The sequence below is a fragment of the Poecilia reticulata genome, linkage group LG4 (assembly GCF_000633615.1).
Source record: "Poecilia reticulata strain Guanapo linkage group LG4, Guppy_female_1.0+MT, whole genome shotgun sequence".
Classification (NCBI taxonomy): domain Eukaryota; kingdom Metazoa; phylum Chordata; class Actinopteri; order Cyprinodontiformes; family Poeciliidae; genus Poecilia; species Poecilia reticulata.
The window spans coordinates 22,980,590-23,003,568 of record NC_024334.1 but is presented as its reverse complement, the minus strand read 5'-3'; the positions used below and the strand labels follow the sequence as shown (position 1 = coordinate 23,003,568).

Sequence of the window (22,979 nt, the reverse complement as noted above, 5' to 3'; positions counted from 1 at the left end):
GTTTCTGTTGCTCCGAGCGTTTCACTATCAGAGCAGATTTATTCCTAAAAGATATGTTTATAGAAGATATGTTTATAGTTCATGCATTTAAAGCCGGACCAATCACACCGCTGGGCCTCTGCGCGTTGCCTCCCGCTGCAGCAGCTGGATGTCTAAAGTTAACCTCAGCGCGGCTCCCGCTCCTCCTTTCACTCGAACTGGGCACATGCTGACCGCTATGGATATTTACATTAACCCATCAACCCCCTGTGAGGAATTATGATAAGTTCTGAAGAGTTATTGATTAAGGTAAGAGTTTAAACCCACCGCGTTAGCTCTGGTTGCGCAGCTCTACGTGAACCGCAGGAATAACTTGTAGTCGCGCTTTCAGAGGAGCTTTGAGGTGAGAATGATGTACATTTGTGAACAAAACATGCGGCGTTTGCATCTCAACACGCTGCCCAGCGTTTGGCCCCGTCTTCCCTGTAAAGTTTAGGTCTGTGTTCCCGGTTAGCCGGTGCGTTAGTGGTTAACGACCCAGTGCTAATCACTCATCGTGCAGGTTTAACCCGGTGAGGAGCTTTCGCGCTCTCCTCGCAGTCACGCATCACGCTTATTTTATATTATTTTATTATTATTACTAGTATTATTTTCCGGTCAAACTAAGCACCAAACCGGATCAAATGCTTTGTCCACTTAGTCAAACAGAGTCAATGCGAGCGGCCACCGGACATCTGAAAAACTCGTCCAGAAACTCGACCGACTAAAATAGTTTCTGTGTCCCCTTGTAAAAACTCAGCAGACACAAAATGAAAGAGCTACTAAAGCCACATTAGCAGCATTGAATTAAATCTCCCATTTGTTGCGGATCTCTGCGCAGTGCAGCGGATTACCACATCATGCAGGGCCGGTCCAAGGGTGTATGAGGCCTGGAGCAGAATATGACTTAGGGGCCCCTTTTGTTGCTAAAAACATCAGCACCTCTAACAGCTTCTGTGTTAGATTTAGCTAAATCTAGGACAGGGGGAGTAGTTTAACTGGCAAACCTAAAAAGCAATAAATTATAACTGCAGTTTACTCATTTGTATTTGTGAACAAACGGAGCTGAAACTCAAAGATTAAACTCAGCATCAGATTGTAGCTGTGGTAACAAACCAATCTGACTATGAATAATGTTCTTTGAACTTCTACAAAGTAAACTTGCCAGCTCCTTAAAATCTTACATATAAATGTTAAATCATTTAAAGTTTTTTAATTTATATATGCTGAAACCATTTTGTCAAATTTAGCAGCAATGATAATCTCAATAAACAAATGCTACATTTATATATCTGTGGTCTATGTTAAAATATTAGCAGTTATGGGGCCCCTGAAGCTCTGGGGGGTCTGATGGAGCCTCTAACTTAATTTGGATTTAACAGAAGTGGACATAATTGATATTCATTTTAATTGTAAGTTTTGATTAGTCGTTTTTAAGACTGGTTGTGGGTTTATATAGCAGTTCACTGACAATGTTTTCCCATAACATATAATTACCCAGTAATATTTTTACTTTTATTGTCTACTTAACATCTTTTAATACAGAAACACGGTGGACCGCCTCGGCGCCCGACCACCGGGCTTAGCAGGTTTTTTGGGGGAAACCCTGAAGTGTGTGAGATCACTTATATAAATGGGGTTAGAGAATTTCTATTAAAAGCACAGTCCTTTTTAAGGATTTGAGGTGATTAGTGATCAGTTTTGTGCTTTAGCATTAAAAAATATTTTCTCCAAACTATTTGTTCACTTCCTCTGCTATATTGCCAGTGGCGCAACTACACATTATTCAGGTGGATGCAAAAACATAGATCGGCGCCCCCCCCCCCCCGAGGCGACGATACTCTTACTCGCTACATTTACCTCGTTATTTGCGCGAGGTGAAGGAGCGTAAGGCGCGCATTAGTGTACGGGAAAACATCATCGGCGTTTTGGCGCCCCCTCTGGTGCTGCGCCCCTATGCGTTGCATACCCTGCATACCCACTTTTTGCGCCACTGTATATTGCTAAAACTACAATTCTAAAATAGTGCAGAAAATCAATGTCATTGTTCACAGGATGACATTCTCTACTGAAGCTTTTAACATCACTTGTTAAAAGCTGTGTTTTGTTTTGTTTTTTTTATATATAAAAAGCATTTTCAGACAGATTCTAGGTTTATTGTTTTATTTTGGGGGTTTTGATGGTAAAATCTGATCCAATTTAAAAAAAATATAAAATAATGTTTGTAAACGAGCTCCTGTAGTTCTCTTTATCTGCTAGGAATGATTTTGGTTTTATTACTATCAACTCAACTAGGCTAATGTTAATGTTTAGTATTTTCATATTTTTTTTCCAATACCTGTAGTAAAAAAAAAATAGCTTCACATTTTTTCTTTTTTTTATTTCCATCTGATATCAGTTATTTATTTATTTATTTTTTAGCTCTGATAACAGCACCACTGTCAAAGGGTGCATGCACAGTTTGTATAGCTGTAACATTTTTATTTCATATCAGACATGTGTTTGTGTGGTCAGTCGGGGAAAGCAACGCTGTCACTCCAGGCAGCTGGATGAAGAGCGTAAAAATCTACTGGAGCTTCCCAGCAGACAGCTGCGTACGGGGAGCCACTGTCACCCTCTCCCCTCCATGCATTTTTCATCACAGACTTCCTTTTTTTTATATTATTTAGCTTTTTCCTCCCCTCTAAGCTTTCCATGTGCTGCGTGCTGACATGGCATTTCTCAGCCTTGAACACAAAGCCCTCTGGTGCTCGGTGTACTGAAGCCGGAGCACGTTCGTGTGCCAGTGTGAGCTCCGTGTGCTTCACGTTCTCGTGCATGCACGCATGTGAAGACTCGGGGGATGCTGTACTCACCGTCCTCGCCCATCTTCCCAATTCTCACATGGTCGCATCACGCTGAATGTGATCTCACGGCCCCACGGATGTGGGAGAAAGGATTCGGCATCTGAACTCCAAAGAACAGAAAAAGTTTAGGCGGCGTATGTAAAGAGGCGCCTTAAATTATTCTGAACTGGAATTTAAATTTCGATTTGTTTTGGCCCTCAGCGACGGAGAAAACTGCCTGAGTGAGATCAGTAAAGGTCAGTGGGAATTAAAATGCTTACTGTTAGATTTGTCAGAAAGGGAGATTGTGAGGTAGGAGGAGATATAGAGCTGGAGGAAAAGGCCATCTGCCTGATAGTTAGTCTAAGCTCATGAAAGAACAAAGTCACTCTTTTTTACAGCTTAATGCCAGCCTGGAACTTGGCAGGTTCAATTCTGCAGAGCCCCGTACCTTTAATATTTAACGTTATAGCATGCAGTTTGACGTTAAGCATGCAAAAGAGAAGATGTGCTGCTTTATAATCCAAAGGTTCCTTGAGAATCCCAAATTAATCTTTAAAAAATTATGTATCACATCACAATGAATGATTTCCTTTATCAATAAATAGACCTGTGCAGTTTATGCATTATGTAAAACGATGGCAATAAATTCAGCGAAATTCCCTATAAATAAACAGGATGTTATCTGAATAATATGGAGGCGTGAAGAGCACACATTGAATGACATTAACAACATTCAATGGGTAAATGAAACCATATTTCTTGTTGAAATACAGTTGCATCTATGCAAACCTGAGGAGTGTCGGAAGCATTGGTAACGTGGGAGGACACGTTGGCAGGGCAGGGATGATAAACGCATCCCTAAGCAAGTCCTATAAAACACATCAGGGGTGTATGTGATAAAGCTTTTGATTTCTTCCTAATTTCTTATGTTTGTCAAACTTCACTGTTTCAGAACATCAAACCTGTGATGGAGCAGTGAGTGTTGCAGGCCCTTCTCTTCATGTTGACCAGCTTCACTGGGATTGATATGAGGAAAAAAACCTTTTTCTGTCCCACCATCGCAAAACGTCTTTGGTCAGATGAGACTAATTTTGAGCATTTTAGCCACACACACTTTCCAATAAAGAAAGTGTTTTTGACAAAAAAATATATACGTATACATATATTAATAGGATTTATCTCCTCATGACATTTGCCTAAGCTAAGCTTTTTTTTGTCAGAGTTATTTCAAATTAAGATGAAGTTGTTTTAGGTAAGTAGTTGAAGCGGACAGTGTAATTATTATGGCAACTACAGCAAATAGACACTCAAAAAACATGTTCTTAATTATGGCTCTAACAGAATCCTCCAGTTAGTCATATTTATTTTCCCGAGCATTGAAAACATTACAATGTATTCATTAGTTTATGTACTTGAAACTTGGTGCATCTAATTTGTTCTCCAGTAAAAAGCTCTGTGAAAATAAGATACAAAATATAATTATTCAGACAGTTTGGGATTAATAAAAGGAACAAAAGAACAGAGACTACTGTTTGTCTTTAAACAATATGGTTAATCTGGATTATGGCAAACTTTCAGTACAATCACATCTTCAGAAACGATGCTGATTGACCTTGTAGCCTAATTAAAGTGCACCATCACCAATCGAGAGCAGATTAGACAGCTTGGCTGTCAGGGTGACTGACAGGGTTAGGCTCTCCCCCTGCAGTCACATCAGCGCTACAGAGGCACTGCATACAAAAATCACATGGCGGTGAGAGTGGAGAAGCTCTAAGTTTAGCACCTCGCCTCCCATCTAAAGTCAGCTGCACCTAATAATAATATAGAAATGGATAAATCTACAAGTACACGACAGACGTGCTTTGGGGCTTATGTATTTATTTTTGCATTTGCAGCATCACTTCATACATTATTCCTCCCCCTCTCCATCTCAGAACTGTTATCACTGCAGTTTTTTTTTTTAAACTAAAGAATTGCTTTGCACTGCTCCGGAGTTTATGCAAACCCAAGCTGCTGGTTGATGTCATATACATACCGAACAAATCTGACTCCACTTTGAGCGAGGTCTCGTCAGGTGAGCACTCGAGTGCAACCTATATTCCCCTGCAGCTCACGCACACTTCTGGTTGGGAAGGAAAGCTGACATGCAGGGTGGCCTGTAAGCCTCTTTTGTCCATGTGCAGCAAAGTCATCGGCCAGCTCAGTTGCTCCGGCAGACAAAGCTTCACAGAGATAGCCAGTATTCTGGTACATCCTCACTCTCTCCTCGAGCTGGAGTTGGACACTGCCCCTTGCTCTGTACCTGCTAAGCCTCATCCTGTTCGTTTTCCTCTCGCTATCATGCTCGCACTCATATTTTCTTATACATTTTTAGCTTTTTGTTATATGTTGTGATCATTTGCAATTTTGTTGAGATTGACTGCGACTTTGGAACATAAGCATGAGGATAATGATTATGGCAATATTTATGGCAAAATAGTCTCACTCATTGAACTTTTTTTTATATATTTCTCACAGTTATAGCCCAAAAACATCAATATGTTTTACTTGAATTTGCACAGTAGTGAAAAAGTTGAAAGAGACCAAACCTGGTTTCTCTTTTACAAATAAAATTTCAAAAAGTGTGCCCTGCTTTTGTATTCAGCCCAACTGGTCTGTATTTAACAAAATCTGCAGAAGGAAACTTTTGGAATAAGTCTCTACTGTCTTGTACGACACTTTGCTTTGCACAAAGGGTCTGGGCTCTCGGCTGTTGAGAAACGATTGCTTCCTGTAGGCGTGGACTCTGTTGAGGTTTTAAATTTTACCCAATCGCTAATGTTTTCCTGTGATGTATGTAATGCTCCTCTTCCACACTAAGACGCTTACTGGAAACTCCCTGCGCTGTAAACAACCATCCTCTACTGTGTAGAGAGCAGTTCAGGGAGCAGTTCAGGGCCAGACAGGGCGGCTGTTGATGTTAATTCAATATTTAGAAGCGTGGCCAACATGGACTGAATGGCTTTGTTCACTTCCTCCACTACAATTGTTAAAACTACAGGCAAACCAAAATTTTAAGAAAAATCGTCATTCACAGCTTCTCCTTCTGCTCGCTGATTGGCCTGGTAAAAAAACAATCCACCGAAGACAATGAAAATCAAAGGGAGAAATGTGCATCTTATTTCACATTTGCTGAACCCCCTTCAATTAGCTTCTTGTGGGGAACTAACTATCAGGACCTCTAAAGGTTTTCTTTTCACCCCTCTATAAAAGCCAGACGTGCAGTGTGCCGCTAATAGCTGTGCTGTCAACAGATCTATGACCATCACATAAAATCCCAGTAGTGTAGATGGGAGTTTGTTCTTGTAAAATGACAAAACCTGAAAAAGTTCAAGCGCTATTAACATTTTTGCAAGGCACTCTATGAAAAGGAGGTAATTACCTGAGAACAATCAAAAGACTAATGAATTACCATGAAGGCAAGCTATTAGCCATGAGCGTATTCTCGCAAAGAAAGATAGATGGAGATGCTGATACGGAGTAAGTGAAAAATGTAGAGTAACCGAGAAAGATGCAGAAAGCTACAAGCAAGGAAATATGAGAGGAAAAAAAAAACTATGGAGAAGATGGGAGGTTGAGGTTGGTTGGAGGGGCTGGCCGAGGGGGTGTGTCCAACGTTACTCTCATGAATCAGTGTCAATGGAGTGCGAAGAAAATAATTAAGAAACAGGCTAGTGCTTTGTTAAATACTGCCAAAGGTAAAAAGCTTGTTCTACTGTACGCAAAGAGACTGGAAGGGAAGCAAGAATGGGGGGAAAAAGAGGGAAATGCGTGGGAGGAAAAATCCATCACATAATGGATGCCAAACTGCCCTTCACGTGATATTATGAAGGGAGGCAATGTAAATAACACTGTCATACTGTAAATGTTTATGTACAGTAGCTACGTGTGCATGTTGCGCCGCAGCTTCGGGATTTATGAGCGCGGCCGTAATGCACTGAAGTCAACACAAAGCTCTGAGTAATATTTCACATTTGTTATCATATCGAGAGTGAATTTGCTGAGCCGTATATGGTGCGCATAATACATTTTAGGTCATTTTTCCTGTGGTTTCCCTCCTTTCGGCTGCACCGCTCCGAGGAGGGGGGGGGTGTGAGAATGCCAGCGTGGACGGCGCGATGACTTCAGGAGAAGCCAAGAGGGTGCACAGCAACACCTACACTTTTACACACTCCAGAGGTTTTACAGCTAATAGAAGGCAGGGCCACGTCACAGGGCTGTAATTGTATGTTCAAGGCTTCCAGCGGGGGCCAACGTGGCGCTGAAAATCTCCCCCGGGCCAACAGCGGAGAACGGGGAGGCCATCAGATCGCACCGATGCATAAAATCTCTGGCCTTCTCCGGAGACGGGCTGCGCGACACCGACAGGAGGTCGTCCTTGTGCCTCATGTGCGTCTTTTTGTTTGTTTGTTTATACGCATGTACAAATATGTGCGAGTGCACGGGGACTCGCGGGTAAGTCTTTTAGGTGTCATTTGTAATATCCGTCATTGTGTCTGAAGGAGGCACAGAGGGAATTCATGATCACTGGACTCTGAGATGGAATCAACTTAGTTGGTGTGCATCAAGGACATGTGTATGGTTGGAATGCAGAAGCTTGCTTCTCCTTTGAGGCAGCTGTTCATTAAAACATTGCAGTTTGATCCTAAGCTCTTTGGCCCAGTTAACATGCCATAGGGCTCGTGATGCAACTGGAACCAACCAGAACCTCCTACTCTTTCCTGCGATGTTTGTCTTTAGGATATTTTTTTTTTCTCTTTTCTTGTACGCCAACAGCTATGTGCTTCTATATGTGCCCTTTTTTTCTTATATCTGCAACCCTAAGTATATGATCATGCGTTATTTAATGCTCTGAATGTGTTATATTTTATGCAACGTGTTTGCACGATGCATAAATATAGGATCACAAAGTGCCTGTATTTGCTTGCTAACGCAACAAGACAGACCTGGGATTGCAGAGTGGGAAGAGACTTCAGCTTTCTCATGCTACAGCCATTAACTTGTATACATTTCATTGGCATTAAAGTGATCGTTAAGTGATATAGTGCCACTTAATTATGAAGTTGAAGAAAAAGGTTGCATGATTTTTAAAAACCTTACATAAATAAAAATCTGATTTTTATGCATACCTTTACATTTATCCCCTTTGACTCAAATACCCTTAAGTAAAGTCCAGTGTCACCAATTCTCTTCAGAAATCACATAGTTAATCTAAAGAGTTCATCTGTGTGTATTTCTGTCACGTTATAAATACAGATGTTCTTTAAAAGCTTTGGATAGTTTGTCAGAAAACATTAGTGAACAAACAGCTTCACCAAGAACAAGGAAAAACAACAGACAGGACAGAAACAAAGACGTGGAAAAGAGGTACAAAGCAGGTTATAAAACAATATGCTGAGCTTAAAACATTTCAGAGAACATCATCCAAAAATGAAAGGTATACGGTGTAACTGACAGCCAGGGCAAGAGAGCATTAATAAAAGAAACAGCCTAGTGGCCCATGGTAATACTGGTGCTGCAGCAGAGATCCACGGCTCAGGTCAGAGGATTTGTTAACAAAACAAGTTCTAGTTGTGCACTCCACAAATCTGATATTTTTGGGAGCCTGGCAAGAAAAGGTTTTATTCAAAGAAAGCCATAAGAAATCATGTTTAAAGTTTGCCGAAGGCATGCAGAGGACTCGGCGGATATCTAGTATAAGGTGAGCTGGTCAGAGGAGACCTTTTTCAAATTTCTGGGTACTTGTAAAACATGTCTTGCAGAAAACACTATATGTCAACCTGAGCTCACCACAAGGCAGCATCATATTGTGAGGATTTGTTTTTTCAGCAGCTGAAATGGGAAAACTAGTTACAGTTGATTGGGCGATGAAGATAAATGTGGGGCAGTCTTGGAAGGAAACCTGAGACTTGAGACTGTGGCAGATTTATTTTATTAGATTTTAATTAGCAAAGAATACATTTTCATTCCACTTCAAAATGTTGCCTCGCTTTGTGTTTGTGTCTGTCACTTAAAATTCTCATAAAAGTTTGTGGTGACAAACAAAAAAAAAACCCGAAGTGGTGTAGATCCTTTTGCAATGCACTGTAACTTCTGCCGCATTACTCTCAAGGCTGTGCATCTGCTGCTGCGTGGCATTTTTGCCGGAGACTTGTGAAGGGTTACAGCTGAGCTAGCAAGGGGCAGCCTTGACACTGAAATGATGAAACTATGACATGAAATCAAGCCAGCGTCACTGTAGGTGCTGCGTGAGTTAGAGGAGCAGGTCCGCTGTTCAAGAGCATCTGTCAAAGTTGAAATATAGACCGAGGACATAGATAGAAATCAAGGTTCTTGATGTTGTGGTTTAACCTTCAGAGGCATGTGTTTAACATTCATGTATATTTACATGCGGGTTTTTACAGAAGTCGGGCGAATTGTGCATCGCGGAGTATTATGTTTGATGGAATTTTGTTCAGAACTTCAGTATTGTTTTTTTCTTTTCTTTTCTTCTTCTTCTTCGTCTTTTCCTCCTGCATGGCTGTATCTAAGCAACATCTCTGAGGCTGCGAAGAAAACAGCACTAATAAGCTACCTCATTAAGGCGGGCGCATGGTAGGCCTCACGGTTTGTGCTGTCAACTCAGTGGGTTAGGATGCAAACTTCAAAAGACAGCTGAGTGTACAATGCACCCACACAGGAGTGCTAATTTGGTTTAGAAATTGGTAAACAAACTATTTACCCACTTTTCTTACTCAGCTGTATGCCAGTGGAACCTTAAATCCGGGTAATTTCGGACAACCGTCTTCTTTCTGGAGCTAAGGCGGCTCATGGAAAGGGCCTCATCATTCAAGAGATAATTTGGCTGGGGTTGTTTTTTTGTTGTTTTTTTTTCTTCACCCTTCGGCTGTGCCAAACCTCAGAGTCCCTCCGTTGTTGGTCCCTGAAACTCCTGTCACTGAAGGAGAGAGCATTCCGAGTGCGTCCATGTGCTCCTCCGAGTCATTCGCGGACACACACATTAAACGCACTGTCTCATTAATGCAAACACAACCCTAGTTAGATCACTATATGCAATAAATTGGATTAAATTCCACTGGCTAAGCACTGTGATCTCGTAGGGTTAATTAATTTCAGTCTATTCTGTCCATGTTTTTTCTGCTTGAACACATGCTGACACTGTTATTGTGTGGCGTCCTGCTCATTGAAGAAGTATAATAGGCTTACGATGGAGGGAGAGGAAGCTGCAACATTTCCCACTATGAGCTGATTTGGATTCTTTCTGTCTTGATTCAAGGAAGTACGCTACACTAGTCAGGTTTAATGCGGACGCCCCCCTCTACCCCCCCTCCCGCCACCTCTTTCCGGCTCTTATCTTTTCTCCCCTGAAATGACAAAAACTCGGATGGCTTCTCAGGTCCCCTTGTTTCTGCCTGGATGCTATCTCATTTGGTTTTAATATATTTATCTATTCATTATTGTTCCCTTTTATTAGCCAGCTAATATTGTTCGTAATTTGTCCTTATCTGCGAGGATGACAGTCAAATTTGCACTCCACCTCGCCAGACAGATGGATAAATGACCCCTTCCCCTGCTCCTCTCCCCCCTTCATTCATCTGCTCTTCTCCTAACTCCAATGAAACATGACTGACGGCACGCTGTATAAGTAGTTGTCATAGCAACCTCCCCATCCTTCTGACAAGTACGTTTTCTCCATAGCACACACTTTCCCTGTTCTGTCACAGTATCTCTCTCTCCCTCTCCCTCTCTCTCTCTCTCCCCTCCTCTCCATCCTCGCTCTCTTACTGTTGCAACAATTGTGAAAAAGACAGACAGAGCAGAGAAATTTGAAAACCAGTGAGCGCCGAAAGTAGTTGATATGCTCTCCTTCATCCCCTCCACCAAGCCTCCCCCTCCATTGCTTCTCCTTCTCAGTCTCAGTGCTCTGCCCTTTCCTCATCCTCCCCACCGCTGGCAGTGATTCACCAGCTCTGGTGGCACAGCTCTTTCATACATCCTGGCTTATCAAGGACTGCAGGACTGTATGCCCGGCAACTTAGAGTTTGGGCTCATTGCTCTGACTCTCTCTTCCATTCATTCTGCTCCGTCTCTCCTCCTCTCTCTTGCTCATTCTCTTCTTTTCTCTCTTTGTTCCCCTGGTTCCAAAAACTGCCACTCGGCCTCATTGTTACTCAGTAAGTCCCAGCTGACTGTCCGAAATCCTTAATGGTCTCTGGCACAATCAGGGAACCCAGAGTAATACGTGTGGTGCAGATGTTGTACGGACACTCAAGTGAGGAGGAAGTCCTTCAAGATTTCAGGTTGTATCCGCTGTTGTACAAAGGTATTAAACTCGTCATGGATGTGCTGTTGCTACACATGCACTGGTTACATTTTTTATTTTAGATTTTTTTTTTAGCACTAGTGGCCTTTTTTTAACAGTAATCTGACAGGAAGGGGGCAGAGGGAAGGGAGGACTGAGGATGAAACTCAAACTTGAGTAGCCTTTGCGTACGGGACGCTCACACCAGTCACAAATTTGAGGCAGGCTCAATATTTTTAAAGCTTTGGCTTGGTGATACCAACACACATTAGCTCTTCTTTTGGTTTGAAAGATATTAAGCATTTATTTTATTTATAAGTGAATCACAATTAGTCATGAGGTTGTGTTTTGAAAAGAGACCCGAGTACAATTCTTAGCGTATATAATAAGCAGCATGGATATGTTTCTCTATATTTTGAAATTTATTTTTCCCCAACAAGAACCTGTGGGGTAAATTAAAAATAATGGTAGCATGAGCGTGTCAGTGGGGATGCGGAAGAGTCTCTGTTGATGTGAGAATACACTCTGCCACAGAGAGCCGTAAAGGCATCTTAATCCCAGCATGTTACACAGTTTTCTCAGTGAACATGCAGCTGCTTATTGGACCCCTGAATTGCTTAAGTGATCATAATTTATCTTAAATATTTCAAAGCTATCTTATGGTAATTTAGAATAAAATTCATGTTGACTTATGTGAGCAGTGACAGGTAACAAAAACACGTTTTAATAACATGCAAAAAGTGAATTTGCAGCAGTTTACCATCAACTTTGTACAGTTTAGAAAACGCCTTACCCAGAAGAAGTGTTGTGCATGTTCACAAAGAACAAGTTATAAAACGGAACCTAGTACCGGTACTCATCAGCATTGCTCTTGTGGATTTTGAAGATTCTCTAAGAAAAAGTCAATACTGTGAGTCACAAGATAGTTAACAGACAGGCATGAACTCGTGTTGGGTCACGATGAAAGAGCTGTTATTTCTAACCCTTTCTTTTAAGCCTTCAAAGTCTTTGTTATAACTTTTTTCTTCAACATCCTTTTGCCCTTTCACTCCCTTTCTTGTCATAAGTAATGTGGACTTTACTGTAGGCATTTTACCCTCTGCTCGTGTTTGTTTGCACACTACTTGTTCTGCGGCATTGTTGATAAATGAGTTAATGTTTTTCTATTGCCGATGAACGAAAAAAAGGAACATAAATTCCCAATGATCGTTTAGCTGAGAGCAGCCAGAGTAGAGTCCTAGACTGGAGCAGATCTCCAACATTATCTGTTGTCACGAGTTGCTCAACGGTTTTTAAAGCCTGAGATATGTGCCAGAACATGCTCGCCACAATTTCCCCAATCGCAGATTTTCTTTTTTTTTTTCTAAATAATGTAAAAACAATATCTGTATAACGTTACCGGTTTCCCACTCTGCAGTAGCCTCTTGAATATGTTTCATATTCTTATCTTTCTCAGACATGATACAGAAGGACAGTGGGCTGATCAGGATTTTAGTGGCTCAGGCTTTTCGTGAAGCAATATTACATAGGCAGGTGATATATAGTGGCCACTGGTCATTTTATACTACGAGTCCTATAAATATTATTTCATTTAGCTGGAGGTGACGTTCCAGTTAGCCATCCTTAAGCTGCAGGATGGATGCAGCATCATATTTTAAGCCATGCCACATGGAAGCTGTTAACACTGTGATTCTCAGAGAGAACCTCCTATAAAACCGGTAAAGGTCATGCATTAACTCATAACTTCTCACACCCACTTGAAAAGGAATGTCGCAACCAAAGTGAGAGCCGATAAACTCCAAAAGGTCCTACGCCTCACAGAACTATTATACGTCTTTCAACTTTTTCTGTCTTGTTTTCACAACGGTTTTGATTTAAATTAGATCATTAATTGAACATTTTTGACCTACATTCAAAAGATTTTATATTATTGGGATTCTGTTTGCTTGACCAAGATTTTCACCCTCATGATATTTACTCTGCACAAACATGACTTCTTGTGACTTCCGTTCAACAATAACTTTCATTCTGCCATAATGGCCATGTATGTGGAGTTCATGTCTAGTAGTTTTCCTGTCCACATATTGTCCGACCTGTGCTGTGAATTTCCGACGCTCCTCAAGAGCTACAATAAGCAGTTTTCTTTACTAATGCTCTTCTTGCCCAGCCAGTCAGTTTAGGTGGGCTGCAACGTCCTGACAGGTTTGCAGTTGAGCCACATTTACTTTATTTTCAGATGATGGGTTGAAAGCTTTTGACCTAATCCTGCTATAAACTTCTCTGCAGCTTTTTCCCTGACCCACTTGCTTTGTTCTTTGGTCTTCATCTTGCTGTTTTATTACTAATGTTCTCTAGCAAACCTCTGAGGCCTTCACAGAACAACTGGCTTTATGGAGAGATTAAATTACACATAGATGGACTTCTAAAGCAAGTTTTATTTTTTTACTAGATTTTTGCTTAGGGGCATCAGATTTCAGACTTTTATTAGTAAAAAAAAAAAAAAAAGAAAACTATAATTTTCCTTTTACTTCACAATTATTTCCCTGTTTGTGTTGGTCTAGCAACATAAGGTCAAAAAATACAGAGATGTTTGTGGTACTTCAAAGTGATGCTGATATTAAAAATAATTCTGAAAGTCACTATGACAGTGTTTACATAGATTACTATGCGTCTGATTTGAACTAGAACTGTGTCTGAAATGTAGTCTGGTTTTATTTCAGGAAAAATCTTTACAGTTTTGATCCTCCCATCTACTTGTACACACAGACTCTTTCTCGTGCGCACACACGCACACACACACAAACATCCTTGACTCATCTTCCTGATTCAACCTCGGAATTTATATTCTCCCTCCAGCAAAAGGATGGACCATCTTGGCCTTTCATTTTCCAGTTCAGGCGTTTCTTTTTTTGCAGATAAATGCTCTCCAATCCACCCTGACAGATGTCACATTGCATCACTTCCATTTTTTATACGTAGCCTCTGATCCTGCCACTTGCAATAAGGAGCCAGCACCAGGGACGCCCCTCCCTAGACAATCCTCTGACACGGACGATTATTTTAAAGGTGCATCACTGATGGTGCCGAGTCGCAAAAGCCTTGCTGGAGCGTGCATGCCTGCTGTGAGATTTGACGTACCGCCTTGTGGGTTGAGTCAAGGAATGACAACGGCACAGGATGGTGTGTAGAAATTACTAGCGAACCCGGTCAATGCGACTGGTAGCAGTTTATGCGGCTCTCCTCCTCTTCACAGCAGTAGCTGTTGGTTCAGTCCGTCGCTTTCTCCGCTGTGGCTTTATGGGTCAGAGTTGGAGAAACAATCTGTATAAAGAAAAAGATTTTAGTGCTTCTTGCTGCCGGCAGAAACACACAACGGAGTAGCATTAATCATACAGTGCCAGAGCACATCAGTAAACACGGGGTGTCAGGTCAAGGTAAAGATCAGATCCCACAGCATTTAACAGGACTCAATAGCATAAAGGCAATCTATTGAAAAGTCAGCGTTATTCATGGCTTGTCTCCCAGGCCTCGGCGCTCGCTGAAGAGACACACCATTGTTCACTGAAGAGTGCGCTGAAATATTTCTCTGGCTACACAAAAAAACTCTGGATCAGCAGCAATTAGTAGGGTAAGAAAGAGATAAAGAGAGGAAGAGAGGGAGGGCAGCAGTTGAAAAAGGAACGAGGGGCAAAAATGTGGAATCAGCGAGAGGAAAAAGGGAAAGGCATGAAAGAGAGAGGGAAGAGATGGATGAATAAGTGGGGTGGTGGGGGAGGAGAGGTGACGAGTTGAAGAAGGAGAGAGAAGTTGTAGGTTCCAGCCAGTGCAGTTTGGTGTGTAGGAGGATGAAGCCGCCTGGAGCCCCTCTTGCTTTTTATACGACCAAAGACTCCCTCATTGTCTTTGGTCTGAGTCTCATACGTGTGTGTGAGTATGTGAGTAACGTCTTCATTATTTCATTGTTTCCTGTTATTTCTTCCTTACACTATGACCACACACTTGCCCGCACGTGTCTCCACGTGGAATCGGACCCCGTTTTATTGGACCTGGATCAGTCCTGGAAAAGAAATAAACTGTGTCACTTGAGCCTAAGCTTCAGTGAATAAATAAAATGGCTACTCTGCAGAACCTTTGAATGTATGTAATATATTTGTTTGTCCCTGTGGTAAAATTGTTTTCACTGTAATGACAGCGTTTCCCGTTATCGGCCTGCTCTCTAATTGGTTTCATAATTGAGGTCGGGTATAATGTAACCTTTTGTCCCTTTCTTTGTTTCAGAAGACAGGAAGTTGTTTGTTGGGATGCTGAATAAACAGCAGACTGAGGAGGATGTTTATCGTCTCTTTGAGCCCTATGGAGTCATCGAGGAGTGCACGGTCCTAAGAGGTCCTGACGGAAACAGCAAAGGTAGGAGACGGGATTCGGCTGTCAGATTTATTTAGGTCAATGACTGACAGTCAAATGTGTGTGTGCGTGTGTGTGTGCGCGGGTGTGGACATCATGTAAATTACAGATGGCATATGGATCAGATATAGGTCAAGCAGCCTGCGTGCTTGACTTGAGATTGTTGGTCTGTTTGATGTGTGAGAAATTGATCAGCTGAGGGGAAAGAATATACTTCTGCTCGACTTTAACTCTTAGAAGCATTACCAGGCACTTGGTTAAAATAATAAGTCCACGAAAAGCCTGGACAATGAGTCCACCTGCAAGTTTCACTGTGGGAATGGTGTGTTCAAACACAATAGTTTGAGTTTGGGACAAAAAGTTACATTTTGTCAGATAATCTTCTTTCACTCACAGTGATGTGGAAAAGCGTTTGCACATCATTGTGCAAACTTCCTAATTTCCTGTTTTTTGTGTATTTGAACACTTGAAGTGTTTCAGAACATCAAACAAATTTAAAAGTCCTGCTGCATAACCCAAGTTCACCTTGAGGTCCACCTGCATACCCTTGCAGATGGACGGACATTTTCCTTTAGGATTTTTGGGTAGACTACAAAATTTATGGTTCTGTTTACCACAGCAAGTTATCCAGCTCCTGAAAACGGCCCCAAAACATCACATCTATTGCCACATTTTACTAAATGATATGATGCTCCATTCTTCTTCTTGTGGTATTTATTGGCAATTGGCAAACAACTTCATGCATTACCACAACCAAATGGTAAGGAGTGTGGAGTAGGATTATAATATCTATACAAATAATACCGTACCCTTCCTTTGTTAAGTAGGTCCTACTTAAGTGAAGTCTTGGTTTAGAACAGGTGTGGCAGTAACCACTGAACTCAGGTGTAATTTATCAGGTGATGAATCACTTTTTCAGAACTTTTTTTTCTCCCTTATTAATAAACATCGTCATTTAAAAACTGCATTTTGTGTTTTTCACTAATATTTGAATTGGTCTGATGTTCTGAAATATGTAAGTGTAACAAACATGCAAAAATAATAGGATAAACTCTTTTTCACTCCTCTGTATTTGTATTGTGTATCATTTGTGGCAAACTGCTTTCAAAAACAGCATTTATTTTTTCTTGCCTTTCATCCATAAAGGGACGGATTTGTAGAGCGCACAAGTAATCTGTCAACAGATTGTCCCACTTTTGTCTCTACACCACTCCGGAATTACCACCACCAATCTCTGAGCTGCTTCTCTGATTATTTCTCTCATTGTTCAGCCTTTCAGTTTTCTGTTTCACTTTACAATATCTTATTTTGTATTAGTCTGTCACATAAGCGTATTGAACTTTGTGTTTGTATAGTGACAAAAACGAAAAGGTTCGAGAGGATTAATGTCTTTGCGGGGTCATGTTTATTGAATATGATGTCAGCTACACCTTTCAGAAAAGTTTTTGGACTTCCCACAAAAAAATCTGGATTCATTTAATTTCAAATAACTCCTCAAATCTGTTCTCTGATCCACAAACAATAGATACAAAAGATATCAAGCACACATAGAATGTGGCTTCCATATTGATCATCTAAATTAATCCAGATTTTCAGAAAAAAAAGAAGAAAAGAGAATGTGACATTGAATTCGAAAAAGTGAGAGTTGCGCAGGCAATGTATCTTAACACAACAAGCAGTCTCACAAAGGCTTGAACCATCCACTGATAACAGCCAGCATGGTGCTTCTCCAAGTTTGCCTCAGGAAGCAAAATCTATTATCTTATTTGAATCCATTTGAAATTAGATTAATTAACATAATTTTGGTTTGCAGGATGTGGCTTGATGAAGCGTTTACCAACAGCAGTCCTTCTGAACTTCCATCCATTCGTCCTTTATCCAAGCTTGCACACCCTTGCAAGATCTTAGGGGCTGGTGCGTGTCAGTAACTGGGCAGGAGACAAACACACAGAACAAACATAACATCCTGTCACTCACACTCACTTCGAAGGTTGATTTAGAGAGATTTATTAAGTTAATATATATATTTGGATTGTGGGAAGAAACCAGAAAACCTGGATAAAAACCAAGGAACCAGGGAGAACATCCAAACTCCATGGAGAACATTTGGACCTTCTTGCTGCATGGCAACAGTGCTCCACCATGCAGCCCAATTGAACATGCTAAACCATTTATTCTACAGAATAGTCAGATTTTTATTCTAATGCTGCTGTAGAGCCTAAAGATCTTAGTCCTCTTGATAATATTTGACTGGATCTACTTGGTGTCTATAGATTGTTAAATCCTGAAACTCTTTGCAACAGCACACCGAAAAGAAATACAAGTTTCATCTCTTGTGTGACAACAATGAGCCTTTAAGTCTTTAATATGGAACATATTTAAATGTCCCGTATTAAAAGTGGAACATTTGGATATGGATATGTTTATAAATGTGTGTTGTCCTTAAGTAAATAGAATAAAATAGCAAATTTCTGAAAAAATCAGCTATATTATTTGGAAATTGTGGAATTATAAATTATTTATTTTATGGTTTGAAGTCAAACTGGTTAGGCTCTGTCAAGGTTTAGCATTAAAGCATCAAAACAAATATCTAAGGGAAGTTGATCTGTTGATATCACATTCTGAAGTTATTTTTGTCTTTGTCAAATATTATTTTTATAATTGTTTTATTATTAGAATTACAAAAATATTCTAAAGTATTTTTTTTAAGTTGTACACCTGCAAGAGTGGACATTTTATGATTAATTCAATCGCAAAATTCCAGTTTCTTCAATTGAAATATTTTGGTTTATTGTTGGGCACAAAAATATACTCTTAAGGAAATATGTTTATAAACAGCAACTCACCTGTGATGTGTCTTTTATCACATTTAGTAGTCCCCATCTCTGATTAACTTTCATGGTAACAAGTGGTAGCATAGGATTTGATTTTAAGAGACGCATTAACATGCAACGTAGGGAACTCGGATTTTGAAGAAAGACCACCCATCCCTCTTTAGGTACGGCTACACCAGCTAGGCATAGGCAATCCATGTATGGAGGGGTAAAAGGCTAATTATAGCAGTACATGACCCCATTGTAGCAAAGACCTTGTACAGGTCATCAGGAACTCAAAGCTTTTTCCTATCCACATCTCAGTAGGAGGGAGGCGGGCAGCAGTTTGGCAGCTGAATGGACATCTTGATCGGCTGGTGTCCACAGTGGTGTGCCTATTAACAGGAGAAGAATGGCAAGGTGACTGGGTCAAGCAGGACAGACGATAAGAAGAATAAGGCACAAAAGATGAAATACTAAGAAATGGACATTTCACATGACGTGAAATTGGGTGAGAGTGCAGTGGATCAGTGACTGACTCTGCTTCACTGGAACAAACAGAATCGCTTCTCATGTTTTCATGTTTCTGTTGGGTGATTTTAGTTTTTTAATGCTTTTTTTCAGTTCAAAAGCAGGGAAGGATTACTAATGCTCATCAGCAAAGTCCAGCTGTGGAGTCGTCTTTTTTTTCCCCCCTCACAAAGACTATCATACGTTTTTAAAGACATTATAGCAAAGAGAATTGTTTCTGTGATTTCTGAGCTTTCAAGTCTTTTTCACATCTTCGAACATTGATCAAAACGTGTTCTGCAATGGTTTTTCTATTTGATTTCGTTCTTTTTAACTGCGATTTAATATGAACAAAGAGGCATGTGGTGCTAAATAGCGAGCTTTTCTGCTTCATCAGTGGTATCTTTGGCCTGCAGCTTCTGCTTGTCTGCCTGCCTAATGCCCAGAATGGGGGGGAAGCTTGCTGTGCAATGAGAGCCCCTTAATGCTCAGTGATTTCTGAAGTGTCAGATTTAATTCTACAGCTTTTATTAATGTTACCCTAAATATTCACATATCCACATGGGTATGTATGTGTGTGTGTTTGATATGCATCTGCTCTTTCTTCCAGGTTGCGCCTTCGTCAAGTTTTCTACACACACCGAGGCTCAGTCTGCAATCGGCGCCCTGCACGGCAGCCAGACCATGCCAGTGAGTACAGCTCGAACAGAGATGCACGGTTCTTTTCAGACACACACACAAAGCACAAAGTTGCTTATAATGGCTACAATGCGTCTCAGACGTTTACGTACGCTCAGACTTGACAAGAATGTTTTAATTTTAGTTTGTGATTATTTATTTTAACCACCCTAGACTGTTGATCCAACATTCAAGATACTGGAAAATAAGAATCTGATGCACAAAGTTAAGCTTACAAGGTGAAACTCGCCACCAAAGTTAAAGCATGGTGGTGATGCTACCACCACCATGCTTGAGAGCTACAGTGTTCTTTAGTTTGAAACTCTAACTATGTGCATGTTTGGTATCAATGGAAATTTTGAGTTTCAACCACCTATTTGTTGACTTAAAGTAAAAAAGTAAAGTTGGGGAATGTGGAGGGTTTTCTCTATTTTCATTTTTCTGTCCTTTCATGTGCAAAACACAACAAAACATTGTGCTACTAATTCTTTGTGTGAAAATCTAATTTTGACAGCTACAAAACTACATATTGCCATTGTGGACAAATATGTTAATCTTAGTTTTGTTTGACAATAGAACTTATCTCTATAATCCTTTTTGTCTTGTCTCAGGGGGGCATTATCCCCTTCCTTGTAATCAGAAACATTTTTCCAAATATAAACAATAAATGGATGTCCCAGTCACAAATTTTCCTCCAAAAATGACTTTATATGATGTAGTTAGTGAGTGTCCGACCCGGAGAGTTAGCCTTTCTTCTGTGCTCTCGCGACTGTAGCTTTGTTGTGCATGAATGCTGTATACTCCTGCCACTGAATAGAAATCCAATGTGAGATTACATTTTCTCCAGTGTTGTTCTCTTGCCTTTCTTGTATCTGCCACATTAATCATCTAATGGCACAGGTGCTCATACTCTGAGCAACCAATCTCCACAATAACAATGTTACAGGATTTTGCTAACATTTTGAAGTGCTGGGAGTAGTAAGTGTCAACGAACCAACATTGTTTTAATTGCAAACCTCAAGATAGTGACATTGTTTGTGCCAGTGCTTCCAGTAGAGAATGTCAGTCACACTGAAGTTTTTTGTCATTGTGTTGAATACACTGGGATTGAAAACACACCATTAAGCCTCTCCTGTTTTCAAACGGTACAACTTTTAAAAAGTGTTTGCATCTTAAAAGATGCCTGTTGGAGTAAATCAGTATTCAGAGGTTCCACTGTATTAGTGCTGATGTATGAATATATTTGAGCCTAATTATACAAATTGAAGATTAGAGAAAATCCACAATAAATTTCAACCTGTTCACCCAATTCTCGTTTTTTTTTTTTTTTTATAATTTCAGCTGTTGGTCACATTTTTATTCCAGCTAGTACTCCTCCTTCCACTAGTCTCAAATACATTTATAAAAAGTTTAATATTTCTGTGACATTCATGCCCACTAAGAGTGTATGTAAACTTTTTGATTCATCTCAAGTTATGCAATTTGAACACATACGAAGACTATCATAGGTATAACTCATAAAGTTATACGCATACCATCTGTGAACACCGATGCATGCAAAAGTCCTTTGCTCTGTCTCTTTAATTACCAAGGTACTTAAAAAAAAATCCCTAAACCTACATCCAGATAAAACTGTTAAGAGTCATAATTGAATTTTGGGTGAGTCATCAATCAGCAGTTCTGCTTGCATAATCTGTGAATAGAAATCCAGTGTGAGATTACATTTGCTCGTTGTGTAAGCACACTGTGTCCTCTAAATTCTCTCTGCATTTGATTTACTATGAGCGCACAAACGCAAAAAAAGCAACAAAAAAAACACTCTAGCTCTCATTTTCATGTGGTTCGTGTTTAGTCATGGTCCCTATATACCTGATGGTGTCAAAATAAAAGCTACTGCGCTGCACCCAGAACATGAAAGGAGTTACTCCCCGTGACATTTAGGAGGAGAATGGGGGAGTCACATCTTGTATTATACAGTAGGCTGAAGTACAGTATGCTCTGTTTTTGTGCTGGTCTTACTTTCCTTAGCTTCTCAGAAGATCCTGAACTCTTTCGACCCTGTGTCACAGGTGTTGTGTTTCACTGTGTGATTTCATTATTAATGGTTGTGGCGTGTTGGGAACAGAGAGAGTGCGGTGGTGGTGGGCGGGGGCTTCCTAGAAGCCAGCTGTGCCATCTTGGCGCAACTTTTGAGTCAATCTAAGTGCAAATGACTGCTAGTCATAAAGAATGCCTCTGAATGTCCACTTTCCATAGATACCCTCCTTCTGTGTTGTGCTTTCAGCCTATCTGTGCTAGCGCTCTGCCCTCGCTCGTCTCTCTTTGGCAGCCTCTTGGGATATTAAGGAATAGACTTGTTTACTCCACCTTTCACCACATTGGCTTCTGAATTATTCATCTAACTATAAGCAGGGTGCTGAAGGGAAGGGAGGGGAGGAAAAATCAGGAGGGCGAGAGAAATAGAGGCAGAGGGAGAATGAGTGAATGGACAGGATTTATACCTCCTGCTCCTGGTAAATTGATTATAGAAATCTGATCAGCATCTCATATCCTGTGGATGGGGGAGGAGAGGGCACAGTTGCCTGCCTCTTTGAGATTAGCAGACCAATGGTGGACTATTATGCCTCAGCAGGACAGCGCTATTCACAGCAAAACGTCCATCATTGTAGCAAAGACCCTGTGAAAATTCAGGGAGCATGCATCCTATGCGCTTGGGACTGCTGAGTCACACACAAAGTATTTATCCACAAGCATAATATTAAAGTTTGTATTGATCTCAACTTTAGATAGGTCTAGAAGCAACTTAAATAAAAACAACACAAAGAAGTAAAAAACTACAAGTTGTCTGGCTTATTACAAAGCAGTTTTCTCAATCTTGCATACAAAAGACCAATAAAACGGTTCCACTAAACTAAATCGGTTGGATGCGTATGTGTGTGGACTCTGCACTTGCTGCCACTTCAAGGCTGTGGCTGATAGCCAGAGTCAAACAGATTAGAATAAATAATGTCCGGCCAATAGCAGCTGTGGCCAAGGTGTAAAAGTGCATTGCATGCTAACGCCGCAACCAGACATGGCAGGTTTATAGATCAGCTGCCAGTCCCGGAAAGCATGAGCATAGGCTCCTTAGAGTTTATGAGTGTGCATAAATTCACACAAATGTGTATGTGGATCTTTGCATACATAAATGTGCACAAACATAAGTGCTGCCACCTCCTCACCAGGGTCAAACATTCCCTGACTGATCTTATTTCCCGGCTCTAAGGACTTGAACAGAATACATTGTGCTTTTCATTTAGAAGGACGTGGGAGTAATAAGTGTTATCTGTGTTTGTTGGAGGAAAAATGCTTCTGCTCTGTGTCCATACAGTGTCTTGCTTTTTATAC

The 22,979-nt window shown here is 40.7% G+C and overlaps 1 protein-coding gene across 10 annotated transcripts in view; it reads left to right on the top strand.

Annotated features, from left to right (window-relative positions):
* The window catches only part of celf5a (cugbp, Elav-like family member 5a), a 239,498-nt gene that overhangs the window by 176,642 nt on the left and 39,877 nt on the right, over positions 1–22,979 (top strand). For 7 of the 10 annotated variants that reach the window (XM_017304382.1, XM_008407182.2, XM_017304383.1 and 4 more), the window contains exons 4-5: positions 15,466–15,594; positions 19,525–19,604. In XM_017304382.1, the coding sequence (XP_017159871.1) occupies positions 15,466–15,594; positions 19,525–19,604 (209 nt within the window). The remainder of the gene's footprint in view (positions 1–15,465; positions 15,595–19,524; positions 19,605–22,979) is intronic. The other 3 variants (XM_008407185.2, XM_008407177.2, XM_008407191.2) reach the window with 1 other exon arrangement.